The 22,065-nt window shown below is 39.2% G+C and overlaps 1 protein-coding gene across 1 annotated transcript; it reads left to right on the forward strand.

Moving 5' to 3' along the window:
* The first annotated feature begins 19,382 nt into the window (after positions 1 to 19,382).
* Positions 19,383 to 20,473, forward strand: LOC137734300 (uncharacterized). The gene is made up of 2 exons (XM_068473592.1): positions 19,383 to 19,619; positions 19,727 to 20,473. Exons 1-2 carry the CDS (start codon positions 19,383 to 19,385, stop codon positions 20,471 to 20,473), a joined length of 984 nt encoding a protein of 327 aa, XP_068329693.1.
* The last annotated feature ends 1,592 nt before the right edge of the window (positions 20,474 to 22,065 follow it).

Here is a 22,065-nt window from a genome sequence, read left to right on the forward strand (position 1 = left end):
ATAGATTCACACAAAACATAAGTAAACACACAAAAAGCACTTAAACATACTAAACATGGCAAAATGTAATTAACAAAGAGAAGAGTTTAGGGACGCAAATCTGGTTATGGAGTGTAAATTCCATCTTCTCTTTGTTGATTGCATTGAGGCTTGATCTTGATAATTCCACAGGGGTTCCTCCCATCGTTGATTTTCCTTTGTGCTACTCTTGAAATGGGCAGCAGGATTCGTTTGGTCTCCCCCGAAGGTCTGAGCTTACTCCTTTGGTCTGTTTCTTTGTTCAATCTTTCCAATTCGTATTGAAAAGGGTTGGAGTATAACTCAGCCTATGTTTTTCTCCACATGCTTCAATGTATCATTTTCTCATGCCTTACTTGCTCCGTTGAAGATGACTACTCGAGAGCAACGCTAGGTAAGCAATCAGGAATGGATCTGCTGATTGCTTCTTTCACTTTGCCATGCGAGTAAGAACAAGGACAAAGAAAAGGACAGGGAAAGAGCATGATATGAGATACTTTTGCTTTAGACCTTGATGATATGAGATACCTTTGCTTTTGAAGAAACGGCGAATGAAGCAGCACATGTATTTGTTGTGGTTGTCTCCACATGCTTCGATCGGCCGTTACCTTCTGCCTCATTTGTACTCCAGGTTTCTGGTATCTTCTTTGGGGGAGAAAAAATTGAGTATTTCAAGAGGCTTTGCTGGGAGTGCGCCCTCAGAGGTGAGAGAGAGTTGGGCATTTTTCTTCAGGTTTGCCTTGCCAAAACAAAAAAAACGAAGGTCGACATATATAGAGATAATATCAAGTGGTGGTATTTACCCTTGTCGACAAACGTTTTGATCCCGCAAATCCGGCTTTTTGAAATAGTGGCGCCTCTTCGATTTCTGAACGACGCCCTTTTGCTTTCTGAACGACACGTAGTAATGCGGATGCGACTCCTTTTGACAAAGCTGCATGCATTTTCTGAAAAGCAGAGAAAGCGTCGCCGAACTTCGCGCTTGTCGGCTAAAGATGTGTAGTTGCGATGATGGCCTCCACGTGTTGTCTGAAAAGAAGAAATCTTTTGACAAGGTTGAACGCGTCTTCTGAAAAGCCGAGAAAGCGTCGCCAAAATTACGCCGGAAATTCCGGCTTTTTGAATCGGTGGACGCGTCGCCTTGGCTTTTTATAGAGCTATCGATCACCACAACAAACACACTCTGAAGAATTCCCATTCTTGAAAATCGACTCCGGCCCTTTGAAATTTAACTCCATCCCTTCTCTTTGAACACTTTTGAAAAATGGCAAACTCATCAAACCTTAGCTTGGAATTGAGCCTTAGCAGTGATACGGGCGCGCCGCGTCAAGGTAACGTATGACGCCCTTCTTTCTTATCTTCTAACGGTCCTCTTTCAGGTGAAGACTCCGTGATGCAGGACGCCACAACAGCTACAATAGTAGCTAGGAACCTCCTCACTCCAAAAGATAGTAGGCTGCTGTCAGGACGGTCCGATGAGTTGGCCGTTCAAGAGTCTCTCGCACTTAGTGTTCAGTGTGCGAGCTCTGTGTCCAACATGGGCCAACGCCTGCTTGCCCGCTCCCGTCAGGTGGAATCATTGATGGCAGAGGTAGAAAGTCTCAAGCAGGAGATCAAGCAGCTGAAGTATGAGAATAGAAGTTTGCATGTGCTTGCAAACAACTATTCGACGGGCATGAAGAGGAAGCTTGATGAGCTGCAAGAATCCAATGGTCGAATGCAAAGTGACCGTCAAAGGCTTGCGGCTTACTTCCAGAGGCACATTTTTCCTGGCTCGTCCAGCGTTTGGCCAAGTATTGGGGCCTGGAATGCTCTAGCTCCGATGCCTCCTGCTCCGATGCCTTCCACTCCGATGCCTCCCGCATCTATGCCTTCCACTTCGACGCCTTCTGCTCCGATGCCTCCTGCTTCTAGAGTTTTGCCCAGTAGTGGGGCTTCAAGCAAACGACCTCTGTGAAGGCTCCATCTTTCTCCATGTTTAGTATTTTTTTTTTTTTTTTTTTTTTTTTTTTACATAAATAAAATCAAACGGCATGGAATTGGTCCTTGAATGGAAGGTGATACTTGAAGTGAACCGGCATTGGTTTGAATTCTAATGTAGGTGATGCGTGATTTATGCGCACACAAATTAAACCCTCTTTTCGTCAAATTGTAGTATATGTATAAGTAGGGATCGTTCTGGACCGGGGATTAGGAGGGATTGCAAATCTCTTGGAAACTGACTCAAAAACGTAAAATAAAGTTTAAAACACTAAACTAGACTCAAAGAATGCAAAATTAAACTTTAAAACACTAAAACAAACCAAAAGACTCAAACAGTACCCAAAGCACTCGAAACTAAAAAAAACACTTTCTGGGCAGTTTTGAGCACCTTGAGTACTTTGGACGAATTTGGGAAACAAAATGAATCAAAATACTTATAAGCACAAGCTAAATGTATTTCTAACTAATCTAACACTTTAAAATAAATGGGGGATTGGTTTTGGATGAATTTAAACTAAATGCACAGATTCTAATTAAAACAGATTATAAAAACGAAATTGATAAAATAGAATGATGAAAAACTAGTTAGAGGGTTCCTTATCCACACATGAACATAAGCATATAATTTGACTCCCAGTTATGACTTCAACAAACGATAAATGACAATGCTCCAAGTTAATTAGGTCCGCTTAAATTAACCTTCAGATTTCCCTAGATTCATTGGATTGAATGGGATACGCATTACAACCAAATTATTCCTAATCAAAGTCTCTCACATGGAATACGCATGATAGAGACATTCAACAAAGATCATTAAGTTCAACGGAAATCATAAACATCGACTAGGCATTCATAACTATGGGATACGCATGTTAATCCAGCCTAGGGTTTACTAAACACAATCGTGACTAGCGATTTTTACTACTCATGAATATAAGTTCATAACGATTAGGTGAAATTCCCTTATATCCTAGCATCAAGTTTTAGGCATGCAAATTAAGTGTCGACCCTCAACCCACATACATAAACAAGTTCTTAATCAAAACAGGAAAGTAACCCACATCTAAAGTTCATGAATTCATAACTGGAGTAAATCAAATCATAACCAACATATGTCCATGGCTTCAAATTCGCTTCTAACTAAAAAGAAATTAGTTTCACATGTTTAACATAATTGAATAACAAGTTAAATTAAACATGAAAACAGAAACAAGAAAAGAAAGAACAAATGGATGGAATTGAATGGATGGAAAGTTAGCTACGGGGTTCATCTCCACATATGCTATACTTGCATAATAAAACGATTTCCAATTGCATTTCAACAAATCATTAATTCTCAACGCCCCGGGTCAATTAGGTCCGCTTAAATTAACCGTCAAGTTTTCCTTAAGTTCATGAATTGGATGGGTTAGCGCAACACAATTCACAACATTCTCCAAAAGTCCTTTACGTGAAAAGCACAATAAAGATACAATCAAAAATCATTAAGCATCATGAAAACTTTAAGTGTTGACGAGGCATTCGTTACTATGGAATACGCATGAAACTTATGCCAAGAATTCATTTAACGCAATTGTTTATAAGCAACCTCCACTACTTGTGAATATAAGTTCGTAACTATTAGGTGAAACTCACTTATATTCTAGCGTCATATTCATGCATGAAAATTAAGTGTACACTCTCAATAAACATACATAAATAAGTTATCAATCAAACGGTTAAACAAATTGAACCACAACTTATGAAACGCAATTAGAAGTAATCAAATCAAAATGCAAGCATAAACATATATTTCGAATCACCCCTAGCTAAAGGGGGTTTAGTTTATTATAACTTTGAAATCAAAGAAACACCTAAACATTCCAACAACTCAAACTTGAATTGTATGAACGTTTAGGCACTCTTCTCTTCCATTCCTCATACGTACAAACAAAGAGAATTGAATTTAAACATTGAAATCAAAGAAACACCTAAACATTCCAACAACTCAAACTTGAATTGTATGAACGTTTAGGCCCTCTTCTCTTCCTCTTTATTGTAGCATAAGGTCTAAGGATAGTTGGTTTGGGGGAATGGAAGTGTGGAATGGAGTGAGGAGTGATGGAAATGGAAAGATGGTTTTGGATTCTAAGGGGACTCACGGCAAAGAGAAGGAATGGAAGTGTTTGTGGTGTGTTGTGCATGAAATGAGATGATCCTTGAATGAATGAATGCAAGGGTATTTATAGGGGGAATGGGAGAATATGTGGGTGATTGTTTAAGAGTGAATGTGGTTGTTATGATTGAGAGTGCATGTGGATGAAATAATGATGGAAAAAGAGCTAGGTTGTTGGTGTGTGAATGCATGTGTTGAATTGGTGGTGCAATGATGAAAGAGTAAGTGCATGTGTGTGTGAATGGTGGTGCAATGATGAAAGAGTAAGTGCATGTGTGTGTGAATGGTGTTTCTTGATGGTTTTGGGGTTGTGATGCATGTGAATGCATGTGGCTAAGGGTTGTTGATTGGGCTAGAGGTTTTGCATGGCTCAAAGGATTGTTTGATTGGGCTAGGCCCTTTGTTTTACATCCAAAGTGCATACAAGGCTTTCAAATTCGTCCAACACTTTGGCTCCAAGCATATGCTATCCATTCCAAGCCCAATTTTGCTCCAAAATGCTCCAAAATGCATCTTTTTGCTTCCTTAGCCATATGAACCTAAAAACACACGAAAATGGCTTAAACTACTAAAACAACTATGAATTAACAACATAGATGCACGAAAACAAGCTAAGTAAGTCGCCTAAATATGCTCCTATCAAATTCCCCCACACTTAGCTTTTGCTAGTCCTCGAGCAAAACAAAACAAAAGAAACCAAAAACAAAACGACACTGAACAAGTAAAACACAACCTAAACCTTCCAACAATCGTCTCAGGGATTTCCAATGCACATGACAAGTTAAAAATCATTATTTCCACAGATTTTAGCCATCTTTACACTTAAGTACATTCTTACTTATAGTCACCACATACTAGTTCACAATTAAGCATTTAAAACCATGATTTGAATGTAGTAACATGCCTTAGAGAATTTGCTCAATTCCTTACAAGATATGCACTCAATTTTCACTCAGACTTTCTGACTACACACCCTAAACTAGTTACATGTGAGAAGATTGATGTAAACATGAAAACGAATACTCACATATATGTATCATAAAGAAAGCAATTTCTGGAGTTAATAAGCATGTTTAGGTATGATCTCATGAATGGAATGCTACTACTTAGATGCGAGAACCAGTGACACCATATGCTCATACCAAGTTCAAACTCCACAAATTGAAATACACAACACTCAAGATAGAAGTCAAGGGTTGTAACGGGGCTTGGGGTATGTGGATAACAAAGAAGGGATATGGAAAACAAAGGTTCTTAAAGAAATAGTGAGCAAAGCATTTGAATCAACTTAGAATTCACTTTTGAATGAAAACTCAACTTTTGAACAAAAAGGGAGAATTTAGACAATTTACGCCCAAAATTGGTGTTTTGGAACCTTTCTTCAATCACTTATTCTTTCATATTTTTTTTTCAAGCTCTTTTTTCTTTCTTTCTTTCTTTTCTTTTTTTTTTTTCTTTTCTTTTTCTTTTGAATCTCAAAACATAAACACTTAAACATTCTCTCCCCCACACTTATTTTCTTTCATAATGTAACTCAAAAGGAATTCAATTAAGTCATGCTCACTATCTTTTAAGAACAAGGGTGGGGATTGTCCTAAACTAGGCTAGGTGAGGAAAATGTGGGCAAACAAAGAATAAAGGCTAAACAAGGCTCAACAGGGTTAAAACTTACAACATATACGAAGTATGGGAAGTAAGGCTATTTGGCTATGGTGGTGGTCACTACACAACTTCTTCTTGAATATGTGTTATGCAAATCAATAACATGCTTTGAATGAAATGGGCATGAGTTCTAGCATTTGGAACTATATGATGAAATGCCTTCTAAGTAGTAACCAAGCAAAGAATAATGAGATCATGCAACGACTTTAGAAAACAAGAAATCACAAATTATACTCTCCAAAGAACGTTATAGGCTCAAGTCTCTCAGGGTTGTAGCGTTTGTTTGAGTTCCTTCCTTCAAGCATGTTACAAAAACGAATTTTTTTCTTTTATGATTGCATGTGAAGTCATACATTATAACCATAACCAAGCATATACCAAGAGTAAATCAAACTTTTCTCTATGTTTATAACTCTTTCTAACCGTCATGCAATTATAAACCAAATCCTTATCATTGTGTTGGAAGGTACCCTAATACACAAACACACAAAAACGACTTAAAACACTCTTTTTAGGCTTTTCAAAACATTTTCTTCAAATTTTTATGTGATTTTCGGAGTTATAAAACAAAACACACTAAAACACTCTAAAACAATTTAAAAACACCTTAAAACAGCAAGGAACAACATTTGAAGTTATGGGTGATAAAATCCCACGAATTTGCATTAACAACATTAGTTACCCCCCCCCCCCACCACTTAAATCAAACATTGTCCTCAATGTTTTAAGCATAGATTCACACAAAACATAAGTAAACACACAAAAAGCACTTAAACATACTAAACATGGCAAAATGTAATTAACAAAGAGAAGAGTTTAGGGACGCAAATCTGGTTATGGAGTGTAAATTCCATCTTCTCTTTGTTGATTGCATTGAGGCTTGATCTTGATGATTCCACAGGGGTTCCTCCCATCGTTGATTTTCCTTTGTGCTACTCTTGAAATGGGCAGCAGGATTCGTTTGGTCTCCCCCGAAGGTCTGAGCTTACTCCTTTGGTCTGTTTCTTTGTTCAATCTTTCCAATTCATATTGAAAAGGGTTGGAGTATAACTCAGCCTATGTTTGTCTCCACATGCTTCAATGTATCATTTTCCCTTGCCTTGCTTGCTCCGTTGAAGATGACTACTCGAGAGCAACGCTAGGTAAGCAACCAGGAATAAATTTCAGGCAGTCGGAACCAGATCAGAAGACTGACTCCAAGTGCCGGCTGATTGCTTCTTTCACTTTGCCATGCGAGTAAGAACAAGGACAAAGAAAAGGACAGGGAAAGAGCATGATATGAGATACTTTTGCTTTTGACCTTGATGATATGAAATACCTTTGCTTTGAAGAAGTGGTGAATGAATCAGCACATGCTTCAATCCGCCGTTTCCTCCTGGGTCATATGTACTCCAGGCATCTGGTATCATCTTTGAGGAAGAAGAAAGAATTGAGTATTTCGAAAGGCTTTGCTGGGAGTGCGCCCTCAGAGGTGAGGGAGAGTTGGGCATTTTCTTCAGGTTTGCCTTGCCATAAAAGACGAAGGTCGACATATATAGAGATAATATCAAGTGGTGGTACTGTTCTTTTACCCTTGTCGACAAACGTCTCTTCAATTTCTGAGCAAACGGCTCTTCGATTTCTGAACGGAAGCCCCTTCAATTTCTGCACAGGCGCCCCTTCGCTTTCTGAACGACACGTGGTAGCGCGGATGCGGCTTTGTCAGAGCTCTTTTGACAAAGTCGCACGCGTTTTCTGAAAAGCAGAGAAAGCGTCGCCGAAATTTACGCTTGTCGGCAAAAGTGTAGCTGCGATGATGACCTCCACGTGAACTTTTGACAAAGTTGAACGCGTTTTCTGAAAAGCAGAGAAAGCGTCGCTGAACTTCCGCCGGAAATTCCGGCTTTTTGAATCGGTGGACGCGTCGCCTTGGCTTTTTTTTATAGAGCTATCGATCACCACAACAAACACACTCTGAAGAATTCGCATTTTTGAACATCGTCTCCGGCCCATTGAAATTTAACTCCATCCACCCCTTCTTTTTGAACACTTTTGAAAAATGGCAAACCCATCGAACCTTAGCTTGGAATTGAAACTTAGCAGTGATACGGGCGCGCCGCGTCAAGGTAACGTATGGCGCCCTTCTTTCTTATCTTCTAACGGTCCTCTTTCAGGTGAAGACTCCGTGATGCAGGACGCCACAACAGCTACAATAGTAGCTAGGAACCTCCTCACTCCAAAAGATAGTAGGCTGCTGTCAGGACGGTCCGATGAGTTGGCCGTTCAAGAGTCCCTCGCACTTAGTGTTCAGTGAGCGAGCTCTGTGTCCAACATAGGCCAACGCCTGCTTGCCCGCTCCCGTCAGGTGGAATCATTGATGGCAGAGGTAGAAAGTCTCAAGCAGGAGATCAAGCAGCTGAAGTATGAGAATAGAAGTTTGCATGTGCTTGCAAACAACTATTCGACAGGCATGAAAAGGAAACTTGATGAGCTGCAAGAATCCAATGGTCGAATGCAAAGTGACCGTCAAAGGCTTGCGGCTTACTTCCAGAGGCACATTTTTCCTGGCTCGTCCAGCGTTTGGCCAAGTATTGGGGCCTGGAATGCTCTAGCTCCGATGCCTCCTGCTCCGATGCCTTCCGCTCCGATGCCTCCCGCATCTATGCCTTCCGCTTCGACGCCTTCTGCTCCGATGCCTCCTGCTTCTAGAGTTTTGCCCAGTAGTGGGGCTTCAAGCAAACGACCTCTGTGAAGGCCCCATCTTTCTCCATGTTTAGTATTTTTTTTTTTTTTTTTTTTTTACATAAATAAAATCAAACGGCATGGAATTGGTCCTTGAATGGAAGGTGATACTTGAAGTGAACCGGCATTGGTTTGAATTCTAATGTAGGTGCCTGATTCATAAAAAACAACAAGTTAGTATAAAATGTAATGGAATTTGAAAAAAATGACTTACTTGTTTTGTCTGACAAGAACTCAATGACAAACATCACTCCCTTGAAGGTTTCAGGGATATTGGACTTGGCCAGATTGCATGTGATGGTTATGACTTGTCCAATGTCATCAAATTCAACTTCTTTGGGTTTTGTGGTTTCAAGAACGTCCTCTTTGATGAATTCATGACATTCCCTACTTTTCACCTTTGGAAGGTCTTCCAAGATGTCTTTTTCACCTTCTTCTTCCTTGGAAGTCATGAATCTGCAAGGAATAGGGATATTAGGTGGAATGGGGTTAGAATTAATTAAATTTGGAACAACCTTACTTGAATTAGATGGCGTAGGAGCAATAGGTGCCTCCGGTAAAGGTGTTTCAAATCCTCCCTTCGGATTTGCAATGGTTGAACTAGGGAGTTCGCCTTGGTTGCAAATTTGTTCTACAAACTCCGCTATCTGCCCAATTTGCTTTTCCAAGTAGTCCAACCTTTTGTCTTGATTTTCCCTCTCTTTGTTTTGAGTTTGGACTCCCTGCGTCAAAGTAGTAAGTAATTGAAAAATCGTATCATTATCATTTGAATTACCTACATTACTTTGGGCAGGTTGTGGTGGCTGCATAGGCGTTGAATAGAACTCCTCGTATGGTGGCTGCCAATATCCTTCTTGTTGAGCCTCATTGTCTTGATTTTGTGAGCCCTGCACCAAACAAATTAATTCATTAAGCTTTTGATTATAATCTATTGACGAACTTGACTTTGGTTGGGCATATTGAATATGAGGTTGTGGTGGCTGCATAGGCGTTGAATAGAACTCCTCATGTGGCGGCCAATATCCTTCTTGTTGCACATGTTGAGGTTCCCACCACATAGAGTTTGAATGATCACTCCAATCCGAATTGTAAGTATTGGAAAACACGTTATTCCTTGATTGAAGATCAAATGTACCAACGCTTTGCATTTGGGACCTTTCCATGAGCTGTGACAAAAGAGAAGCATTATCAAGTGACATGTTGTTCTTCTCTAGTATTTGAATTCAACAAACAAAACACAAATCAAAAAACTAAAACTAAAATACATAACAGAAACAAACAATCCAAGAGATTAGCAAATTTGCTAATCCCCGGCAACGGCGCCAAAATTTGATGCGTGATTTATGCGCACACAAATTAAACCCTCTTTTCGTCAAATTGTAGTATATGTATAAGTAGGGATCGTTCTGGACCGGGGATTAGGAGGGATTGCAAATCTCTTGGAAACTGACTCAAAAACGTAAAATAAAGTTTAAAACACTAAACTAGACTCAAAGAATGCAAAATTAAACTTTAAAACACTAAAACAAACCAAAAGACTCAAACAGTACCCAAAGCACTCGAAACTAAAAAAAACACTTTCTGGGCAGTTTTGAGCACCTTGAGTACTTTGGACGAATTTGGGAAACAAAATGAATCAAAATACTTATAAGCACAAGCTAAATGTATTTCTAACTAATCTAACACTTTAAAATAAATGGGGGATTGGTTTTGGATGAATTTAAACTAAATGCACAGATTCTAATTAAAACAGATTATAAAAACGAAATTGATAAAATAGAATGATGAAAAACTAGTTAGAGGGTTCCTTATCCACACATGAACATAAGCATATAATTTGACTCCCAGTTATGACTTCAACAAACGATAAATGACAATGCTCCAAGTTAATTAGGTCCGCTTAAATTAACCTTCAGATTTCCCTAGATTCATTGGATTGAATGGGATACGCATTACAACCAAATTATTCCTAATCAAAGTCTCTCACATGGAATACGCATGATAGAGACATTCAACAAAGATCATTAAGTTCAACGGAAATCATAAACATCGACTAGGCATTCATAACTATGGGATACGCATGTTAATCCAGCCTAGGGTTTACTAAACACAATTGTGACTAGCGATTTTTACTACTCATGAATATAAGTTCATAACGATTAGGTGAAATTCCCTTATATCCTAGCATCAAGTTTTAGGCATGCAAATTAAGTGTCGACCCTCAACCCACATACATAAACAAGTTCTTAATCAAAACAGGAAAGTAACCCACATCTAAAGTTCATGAATTCATAACTGGAGTAAATCAAATCATAACCAACATATGTCCATGGCTTCAAATTCGCTTCTAACTAAAAAGAAATTAGTTTCACATGTTTAACATAATTGAATAACAAGTTAAATTAAACATGAAAACAGAAACAAGAAAAGAAAGAACAAATGGATGGAATTGAATGGATGGAAAGTTAGCTACGGGGTTCATCTCCACATATGTTATACTTGCATAATAAAATGATTTCCAATTGCATTTCAACAAATCATTAATTCTCAACGCCCCGGGTCAATTAGGTCCGCTTAAATTAACCGTCAAGTTTTCCTTAAGTTAATGAATTGGATGGGTTAACGCAACGCAATTCACAACATTCTCCAAAGCAGAGAAAGCGTCGCCGAAATTTACACTTGTCGGCAAAAGTGTAGCTGCGATGATGAACTCCATGTGAACTTTTGACAAAGTTGAACGCGTTTTTTGAAAAGCAGAGAAAGCGTCGCTGAACTTCCGCCGGAAATTCCGGCTTTTTGAATCGGTGGACGCGTCGCCTTGGCTTTTTTTTATAGAGCTATCGATCACCACAACAAACACACTCTGAAGAATTCGCATTTTTGAACATCGTCTCCGGCCCTTTGAAATTTAACTCCATCCACCCCTTCTTTTTGAACACTTTTGAAAAATGGCAAACCCATCGAACCTTAGCTTGGAATTGAGCATTAGCAGTGATACGGGCGCGCCGCGTCAAGGTAACGTATGGCGCCCTTCTTTCTTATCTTCTAACGGTCCTCTTTCAGGTGAAGACTCCGTGATGCAGGACGCCACAACAGCTACAATAGTAGCTAGGAACCTCTTCACTCCAAAAGATAGTAGGCTGCTGTCAGGACGGTCCGATGAGTTGGCCGTTCAAGAGTCCCTCGCACTTAGTGTTCAGTGTGCGAGCTCTGTGTCCAACATGGGCCAACGCCTGCTTGCCCGCTCCCGTCAGGTGGAATCATTGATGGCAGAGGTAGAAAGTCTCAAGCAGGAGATCAAGCAGCTGAAGTATGAGAATAGAAGTTTGCATGTGCTTGCAAACAACTATTCGACGGGCATGAAGAGGAAGCTTGATGAGCTGCAAGAATCCAATGGTCGAATGCAAAGTGACCGTCAAAGGCTTGCGGCTTACTTCCAGAGGCACATTTTTCCTGGCTCGTCCAGCGTTTGGCCAAGTATTGGGGCCTGGAATGCTCTAGCTCTGATGCCTCCTGCTCCGATGCCTTCCGCTCCGATGCCTCCCGCATCTATGCCTTCCGCTTCGACGCCTTCTGCTCCGATGCCTCCTGCTTCTAGAGTTTTGCCCAGTAGTGGGGCTTCAAGCAAACGACCTCTGTGAAGGCTCCATCTTTCTCCATGTTTAGTATTTTTTTTTTTTTTTTTTTTTTTTTTACTACATAAATAAAATCAAACGGCATGGAATTGGTCCTTGAATGGAAGGTGATACTTGAAGTGAACCGGCATTGGTTTGAATTCTAATGTAGGTGCCTGATTCATAAAAAACAAGAAGTTAGTATAAAATGTAATGGAATTTGAAAAAAATGACTTACTTGTTTTGTCTGACAAGAACTCAATGACAAACACCACTCCCTTGAAGGTTTCAGGGATACTGGACTTGGCCAGATTGCATGTGATGGTTATGACTTGTCCAATGTCATCAAATTCAACTTCTTTGGGTTTTGTGGTTTCAAGAACGTCCTCTTTGATGAATTCATGACATTCCCTACTTTTCACCTTTGGAAGGTCTTCCAAGATGTCTTTTTCACCTTCTTCTTCCTTGGAAGTCATGAATCTGCAAGGAATAGGGATATTAGGTGGAATGGGGTTAGAATTAATTAAATTTGGAAATACCTTACTTGAATTAGATGGCGTAGGAGCAATAGGTGCCTCCGGTAAAGGTGTTTCAAATCCTCCCTTCGGATTTGCAATGGTTGAACTAGGGAGTTCGCCTTGGTCGCAAATTTGTTCTACAAACTCCGCTATCTGCCCAATTTGCTTTTCCAAGTAGTCCAACCTTTTGTCTTGATTTTCCCTCTCTTTGTTTTGAGTTTGGACTCCCTGCGTCAAAGTAGTAAGTAATTGAAAAATCGTATCATTATCATTTGAATTACCTACATTACTTTGGGCAGGTTGTGGTGGCTGCATAGGCGTTGAATAGAACTCCTCGTATGGTGGCTGCCAATATCCTTCTTGTTGAGCCTCATTGTCTTGATTTTGTGAGCCCTGCACCAAACAAATTAATTCATTAAGCTTTTGATTATAATCTATTGACGAACTTGACTTTGGTTGGGTATATTGAATATGAGGTTGTGGTGGCTGCATAGGCGTTGAATAGAACTCTTCATGTGGCGGCCAATATCCGTCTTGTTGCACATGTTGAAGTTCCCACCACATAGAGTTTGAATGATCACTCCAATCCGAATTGTAAGTATTGGAAAACACGTTATTCCTTGATTGAAGATCAAATGTACCAACGCTTTGCATTTGGGACCTTTCCATGAGCTGTGACAAAAGAGAAGCATTATCAAGTGACATGTTGTTCTTCTCTAGTATTTGAATTCAACAAACAAAACACAAATCAAAAAAACTAAAACTAAAATACATAACAGAAACAAACAATCCAAGAGATTAGCAAATTTGCTAATCCCCGGCAACGGCGCCAAAATTTGATGCGTGATTTATGCGCACACAAATTAAACCCTCTTTTTGTCGATTTGTAGTATAAGTATAAGTAGGGATCGTTCTGGACCGGGGATTAGGAGGGATTGTTAATCACTTGGAACTGATTCAAAAACGTAAAATAAAGTTTAAAACACTATACTAGACTCAAAGAATTCAAAAATACTTTAAAACATAAACTAAATAGATTCTAAGCACTAAAGAACAAGAAAGTAAAGGGGGGGTTTGATTTGACGAAATTAACTAAATTGCACAAATTGTAATTAAAGGCAAAACGTAAATATGAATGTGATGAAAATATGGATGATGGAATAGCCAAGGGGTTCTTCTCCACACATGTTACACTTGCATACAAGATTGATTCTCAGTTGGTCTTTCGATAAATTATGAAACTCAACACCCCGGGTTAATTAGGTCCGCTTAAATTAACCGTCAAGTTCTCCTTAAGTTAATGAATTGGATGGGTTAGCGCAACACAATTCACCACATTCTCCAAAAGTCCTTTACGTGAAAAGCACAATAAAGATACAATCAAAGATCATTAAGCATTATGAAAACTATAAGTATTGACGAGGCATTCGTTACTATGGAATACGCATGAAACTTATGCCAAGAATTCGTTTAACACGATTGTTTATAAGCAACCTCCACCACTTGTGAATATAAGTTCATAACGATTAGGTGAAATTCACTTATATTCTAGCGTCATATTTATGCATGAAAATTAAGCGCGCATTCTTAATAAAAATTCATAAATAAGTTATCAATCAAACGGTTAAACAAATTGAATCCACAACTTATGAAATTCCAATGAAAGTTAATCAATTCATATTGCAAATATAAACATAGTTTCGAATCACCCCCTAACTAAAGGGGGTTTTTAGTTCCTCATAACTTTGAAATCAAAGAAACATCTAAACATTCCAACAACTCAAACTTGAATTGTATGAACGTTTAGGCACTCTTCTCTTCCATTCCTCATGCGTACAAAACAAAGAGAATTGAATTTAAACATTGAAATCAAAGAAACACCCAAACATTCCAACAACTCAAACTTGAATTGTATGAACGTTTAGGCCCTCTTCTCTTCCTCTTTATTATGGCACAAGGTCTAAGGGATGTTGTTGGTGTGTTGAATGGATTGGGGAATTATGGGAATGGATGAGGAAAGATAGAAAATGGAAAGAAACCCACGGCAAGGAAGGGAATTTCAGGATGTGAAGATGGTGTGTGTTTGTGTTGTGGTATGTACAATGGAAATTGAGATGATCCTTGAATGAATGAATGCAAGGGTATTTATAGGGGGAATGGGAGAATATGTGGGTGATTGTTTAAGAGTGAATGTGGTTGTTATGATTGAGAGTGCATGTGGATGAAATAATGATGGAAAAAGAGCTAGGTTGTTGGTGTGTGAATGCATGTGTTGAATTGGTGGTGCAATGATGAAAGAGTAAGTGCGTGTGTGTGTGAATGGTGGTGCAATGATGAAAGAGTAAGTGCATGTGTGTGTGAAAGAGTAAGTGCATGTGTGTGTGAATGGTGGTGTAATGATGAAAGAATAAGTGCATGTGTGTGTGAATGGTGGTGCAATGATGAAAGAGTAAGTGCATGTGTGTGTGAATGGTGTTTCTTGATGGTTTTGGGGTTGTGATTCATGTGAATGCATGTGGCTAAGGGTTGTTGATTGGGCTAGAGGTTTTGCATGGCTCAAAGGATTGTTTGATTGGACTAGGCCCTTTGTTTTATGTCCAAAGTGCATACAAGGTTTTCAAATTCGTCCAACACTTTGGCTCCAAGCATATGCTATCCATTCCAAGCCCAATTTTGCTCCAAAATGCTCCAAAATGCATCTTTTTGCTTCCTTAGCCATATGAACCTAAAAACACACGAAAATGGCTTAAACTACTAAAACAACTATGAATTAACAACATAGATGCACGAAAACAAGCTAAGTAAGTCGCCTAAATATGCTCCTATCAGCGAGCACCTTCAGTTTGGATAAACAGCATTGCTGCCACAGAATCAGCCGACCGAGAAGCACCTTCAGTTTGGATAAACAGCACTGCGTCTAGGCCGACCGATTACCTATCTAAGTCTCGGCCGAGAAAGGTTTTCGAACCCTTGTTGGTAGAGGTCACCTTGCTAGCCTTCTCGGCATAGTCAGGTGTTACGAATTGCGTTACTCGGCGTACTAGACGCCGAGTGATTTTATGATTGGATACTCGCAAGTATGTTTCAGGGTTCGGCATTCCGACGGCCGAACTACATTTACCATCAAGACATACATCACATTTGAGTACCTGTGCCTATATAGTTTGGTCTCGATTCGACGTGCTTATACTCTTACGAATATAATCACAGTGACCGAATCGGGCTCCGACGATTTGTGAACTCCGCAGAATTAGTAGCCTTGTCTTCAGGCTATAGAACCCAGAGACCGAGAGGGTTCCTTCCTCGGTCACAATCGCAAGATAGAGAAGTCAACGACGCGCTCAACGCGACATCAACGAATTTTACCCCTCGGCTGAGCTCGGTCGACGAGTTGGCACGCCCTGCATTCAACCGAAATACGTAGTTAGCTTATTAGTTACTCGGTCTGCACGCCACGTAGGTTTTTGTAATTTTTAGAGTCAACACCATTGCACACCATTTCTGTACAAATCTTTTCTTTTAGTGTTAGATTTTCATATATATTTGAGATTTGTTATTTATAATATACACACCGAAGAGTCCAAAGCTTGTATTTCCCTTTTCTGGGTTGAACTTTTTCTTTTCTAACTTGATGGGAGTTTGGAAATTGAGCGGGAGGAATTCCCGCTTTTAAACATCAATTAGGGCAGCATAAAGTATACTGATATATTGAAAATTTGAAAATCAAAGTTTTAAGAGATCAGCGGCAAAATGGTGCTTATATTGTCGAAAGGGATCTCATTAGTAGAAAGAAAAGAAGTTTCAGAAATGAGGACTACCAAGGTATTTGTTCTAATCCCTGAACCCCTTATCAAACAAAAATTGATTGTCAAACTAAATTGATGCAGAGGTTCATTTAACACATTTGTCTTGTGTCCTCAGGAAGGACATTCAAGAACCAGGGAGTAGTTGTTAACTTTGAAATTGTGAGACATGATAGAGCCTCCGAAGAGAGGAAAGGCAAATGAATATGTGCTAACACAACTGAGGAAAGAGCAGACAATTCAGTGGTTGCATGAAGTGGAGACCATGCAAGATGGGAAATGCAGAAGAATTTTGGAAATGCTGATGGAGCTAGGCATGGTAGAACCAAATGGAGTTTGATGTCTAGCCAGCCAAAAATTTTAAATTGAACTAAGGATTGCTGCAAACGGTCAAGCAAGTGGAGAGCTGAGGATGATAATGGTTGAGAGGAATGATGAAATTGATAGTATAATAATCTATTGACCATAAAACGTTTAATTATAAATACACCAAAGGAAATCTTATACTTGGATTGGTGTGCATATGAGTATGATAGACACTGATGTTAGTGAGAAATGTAGGCACTAATAAGAGGGAGAACAAGTTTTAATTTGATAAATAACACTACAAAATATAGAAAAGTTATTACTATTCATATACACACCAATGCAATAAGGGTTGCTTTTGTCACAATCATGGTCTTAAATATCGATATTATCGGCAATATTTCGCGGATAATATTGTTTTTTTGAGAGGGGGATATTTTCACACGTATCCACCTTATTTTCGTCAATATATCGGGATAATATCGATAAAATAAACATAATAATTCAGTGTGTGTGTGTTATGATAAGTTACATAATATAATATATAATATATATATATATATATAATATAAATCCCTCAAACGGGCCAACTTTTGAAACTTTTGACAAGACAAAAAGTAGTGGTGGCTGGTTTCATACTCAAAACCATGTGCCACTTCCAACTCTTTCACATTCGGAGTATCAGATCATCACACCTCTATTACACCTTTTCATTTCATCTTCTTCCCTTTGCCCTTTCAGAGCCTTTTTAAAGCCCTTTCAGTGCTTCAACATAAAGGGTTCCATATTTAATGTCACATCCCGGCCCGGGGCAGATCACTTCCCCTGCTAGCTCCACCACCGTAGCACGATATTGTCCTCTTTGGGCTTACCATTCGCTCACAGTTTTGTTTTTGGGAACTCACGAGCAAGGTCACCGATCATGGGATTGCTCAAGCCCCCTTCTCGCTTAACTTCGGAGTTCCTACGGAACCCGAAGCTAGTGAGCTCCCAAAAGGCCTCGTGTTAGGTAGGGATAGGAATATACATTTAAGGGTCACTCCCCTGGGCGATGTGGGATGTAATAATCCACCCCCTTAGGGGCCCGACGTCTTCGTCGGCACACACGCAGCCAGGGTTAGGCTCTAATACCAAATTGTCACATCCTGGCCCGGGGGGGACCACTTTCTGGGCCCGCTCCACCACCGTAGCACGATATTGTTCGCTTTGGGCTTACCATTCCCTCACGGTTTTGTTTTTAGGAACTCACGAGCAACTTCCCAGTGGGTTACCCATCATGGGATTGCTCTAGCCCCCTTTTCGCTTAACTTCGGAGTTCCTATGGAACCCAAAGCCAGTGAGCTCCCAAAAGGCCTCGTGCTAGGTATGAATGAGAATATATATATAAGGATCACTCCCCTGGGCGATGTGGGATCTTACAATCCACCCCCTTAAGGGCCCGATGTCCTCGTCGGCACACACGCAGCCAGGGTTAGTCTCTGATACCAAATTGTCACATCCCGGCCCAGGACGGATCTTCCCGGGCCCGCTTCACCACCGTAGCACGATATTGTCCTCTTTGGGCCCCGACCACGCCCTCACGGTTTTGTTTTTGGGAACTCACACGAGAACTTCCCAGTGGGTCACCCATCCTGGGAATGCTCTCGCGCGCTACTCGCTTAACTTCGGAGTTCCTACGGAACCCGAAGCCAGTGAGCTCCCAAAAGGCCTCGTGTTAGGTAGGGATGGGAATATACATTTAAGGGTCACTCCCCTGGGCGATGTGGGATGTCACATTTAAGGTAAGTTTACAAACTTATATTTATATTATTGTAATTTATACAACAACAAAAAAATTTGTGTGGACCTGTACATGTGATATAAGAACCAAATAATACTTGCATGTTAATTTTTTGAAGTAATTAAGTAATGTTGTATAATTATTCCCCAGGATAATTTTAATATATTTAGTGTTATTTATTATTTTATTATTTTATTAATATTAGGTTTTATTATCAAATTGGATTATTATTATTAATATTAGATTTTTTTATTATCAAATTGGATTATTATTCATTAAATTGGATTATTATAAAATTGGATTATTATTCATTAATATGTTTAATATTAGGATTATTTTATTATCAAATTGGATTATTATTCATTAATATTAGGTTTTATTATTCCATATTATTTTTATAATTACTTAAATTCTTACAATCATTTTCTTTACTTCGTATTTAATTCTTCTGTAGAATAACTTTATTATTTAGGTTCTCTTATATAACTGTCATCACTACTATATTTTTTGGCCAAAAAATAATTGCCTAATTTCCATGAAAAATAAATATAGGTACGTTTAAGATGTTTAGTGGAGTTACTAAACGTGATCCAGCTTGGGAACATGGAGATCCAATAGACGGAAAAAAAACATGGCACAATTTGCAAATATTGTGGTCGGGTAATTAAGAGTGGCGGAGTGACACGACTTAAGTACCATCTTTGTGGATTAGATCCAGGAAATAATGTCCAACGATGCAATAATGTTCCCCCAGAAGTGAAGGCATTCATCACCACATTATTAAAAAATAAAAAACACCAGAAGGAAAAGAAAACACATGGAATGGAAAATATTCGAGCTGGGCTACGAGGAGAAGTCATTGGCCAAGCGGTTGACAATGATGATGATGGCGATGAGGATGAATGTGATGATGACATAGGACCTGAAGAACGACGTAATTTCAAACAAGCATTACATGCCTCTAAACAGTCAGCATGGGAAAGAGAACATCTTCATAAAATTCCTAATAGAGCACAAGGTTTTGGGACAAGTGGTGGTGCACAAATGAGACGGGAGCAAGTGTTAGAGAATCACAACCAACACCACCAATAGCCCCAAGTTTATATAAGTCATCCAAAGCACGTCAAAAGAGTGTTTGGAGTTATTTCACTGGAGGTAATGTGAAGGAGGGAATGGGGCATCTAATTAGCAAGTTCTTTATCTATGAAAATGTCCCTGCTGAGAAGGCATCATCACATCATTCCAAAAATATGGTATTGGGATGTCAACAGGCCAATGTTGGAGTACAACCTCCCACTCCCTATGAGGTAAGAAACAAATACTTGGAAATGAAGTATAAAGACATTGGCGAGTATGTTAACAAGTTGAGGTCAAAGTGGGAAACTAATGGTTGCACAATCATGTGTGACGGATGGACTGGCCTGACCATATTGTCTATCATAAACTTCATGGTATACTCCAAGGGAAAGACAATTTTTTTGAAGTCCGTTGATGCTTCAGACCATATAAAGAACTACAAGTATATTTACAAATTATTGAGGGATGTAATCATGGAGGATGGAGAGCATAATGTTGTCCAAGTCGTGACCGACAACGGTTCTGCATTTGTCAAAGCTGGAAAAAAGTTAATGAAGCATCATAATGTGTTTTGGACATCATGTGTAGCACATTGTATTGATCTCATGTTTGAGGCAATGGGGAAGAAAGAGAATATTGCTAATGTTGTAAAAAGAGCTAGAACGATCACAAATTATATTTACAATCACAGTTGGTTGTTGGCAAAGATGCGTGAATTTTGCAAAGGAGAAATTATTTGTCCAACTACCACTCGATTCACCACCAACTATATTGCATTAGACAACCTACTTAAGAAGAAAGCAGGGTTGAAGCAACTATTCACTAGTGACGATTAGGCCAACCACAATTTCAGCCGCTCAAATGCAGGTCGTATGGTGGAAAGTATAGTGCTTGATCATGCTTTTTGGACTCAATCAGAATATGTGTGCCAAGTGTTTGAACCTCTTTACAAAGTTTTACGGATCGTTGACACAGAAGTGTATCCTACTATGGGGGCAATATATGAGTTGATGCGTGTAGTGAAGAAGGACTTGGAAAGAAAACATGGTGCAAGGTGGGTCATAAAGATAATTGATGACCGATGGTATAAAACATTATACCACGATTTGCATGCAGCAGGTATAAATTATGTCATAATTTGCAATTCATTTCTTTAGTTGCATAAGTATTCTTTCTCTTATTAGAGTATGTGTTTCTTTGAATAGCATATTATTTGAATCCTCGATACCAATACAGACCCGGTGTTGGAGATGATGGTACCCTTATACGTGCTGTACATAATGTATACTCCAAATTAGACCCTGCATCACCAGCAGTTGGCCAATTTGGAAATGAGGTACATAACTACTTAAATTATAATAATTACATTGTTGGATTAAACTAACACGATTTATTGAATTTAGCTAACATGGTTTAAAGATGCAAGAAGAACTTTTGGAGAACTGATAGGAGCATATTTAGGCGACTTAGTTAGCTTGTTTTCTTACATTTATGTCGTTAGTTCATAGTTATTTTAGTATTTTAAGCTATTTTCGTGTGTATATAGGTTCATTTGGCTAAGGTAGCAAGAAGGTGCATTTGGAGCCTTTTGGAGAAAAATTGGACTTGGAATGGATAGCATATACTTGGAGCAAAGACCTAAAGATGTTAGGATTCCTAATCAAAGAAGAATTCCTAATCAAAGAAGGTTTCCTACTTGAAGTAGGAAAGTTAAGCCAAGGTTTCTTATTTTGGTTTAACCTTTTCTAATCCTAAAAGCCCCTAGGTTCTAGCAACATTAAGGACTCTTATGCATTTTAGGACACAAACTCAACCTTCCTTGCGTCCTTATGCCCCTTGTCGTGCCTTCCATAAACCTGCCTTTCCTTGCCGTGCAAGGGGAATGCTTATTCCCTATTTTGTGTCACAAGATCACATTCCTCTTTCACCCTATTCAAGGCCGCACCTTACATACCTATTCTATCCTAAATCCTTGCCTTATTTCAGCCTTAAAACACATTCCCTTTCTTACTCTTTATTGGCCGCAAGTTTCCTTCCCTTTTCGCTTTGATTTCTGATTTTAAGTCTCATTTTCCTTAGGGATTTGGGGTCTAAATCCTTCCTAAACTATGTAATAAAAGTTAAGATCCTTTCCTTCAAATAAATAGTCAAAGCCGCACCCATAGAGAACCCTATTCACTCACTCACACAATCTACCATCCTTCATTCTAACCAAAAACATTTTGCCGCAGCCTTCATCCATTCCTACACCATTCCCCTACTTCTATACCTTCATCCACACACCTATACATCATCCCTAACCTTTGCCGCACCCCCCTACCAACCTAAATCCATTCTTAACCTAGAAATCCATCCAAAATCACCCTTAAACTCTTGTGTCGCAACATAGCAAGGAAGAAGAGGAGAAAAAGAAGCCTTGGATGTTTTT

Source organism: Pyrus communis, chromosome 5, assembly GCF_963583255.1.
Source record: "Pyrus communis chromosome 5, drPyrComm1.1, whole genome shotgun sequence".
Taxonomy (NCBI): Eukaryota; Viridiplantae; Streptophyta; class Magnoliopsida; order Rosales; family Rosaceae; genus Pyrus; species Pyrus communis.

Excerpts from the sequence above, each read along its gene's own strand:
- LOC137734300 (XM_068473592.1), top strand. The coding sequence starts at position 19,383 with ATGGAAAATATTCGAGCTGGGCTACGAGGAGAAGTCATTGGCCAAGCG. Across the intron at positions 19,620-19,726 it reads CACAAATGAGACGGGAGCAA|GAGGGAATGGGGCATCTAAT; the intron begins GTGTTAGAGAAT and ends GGTAATGTGAAG.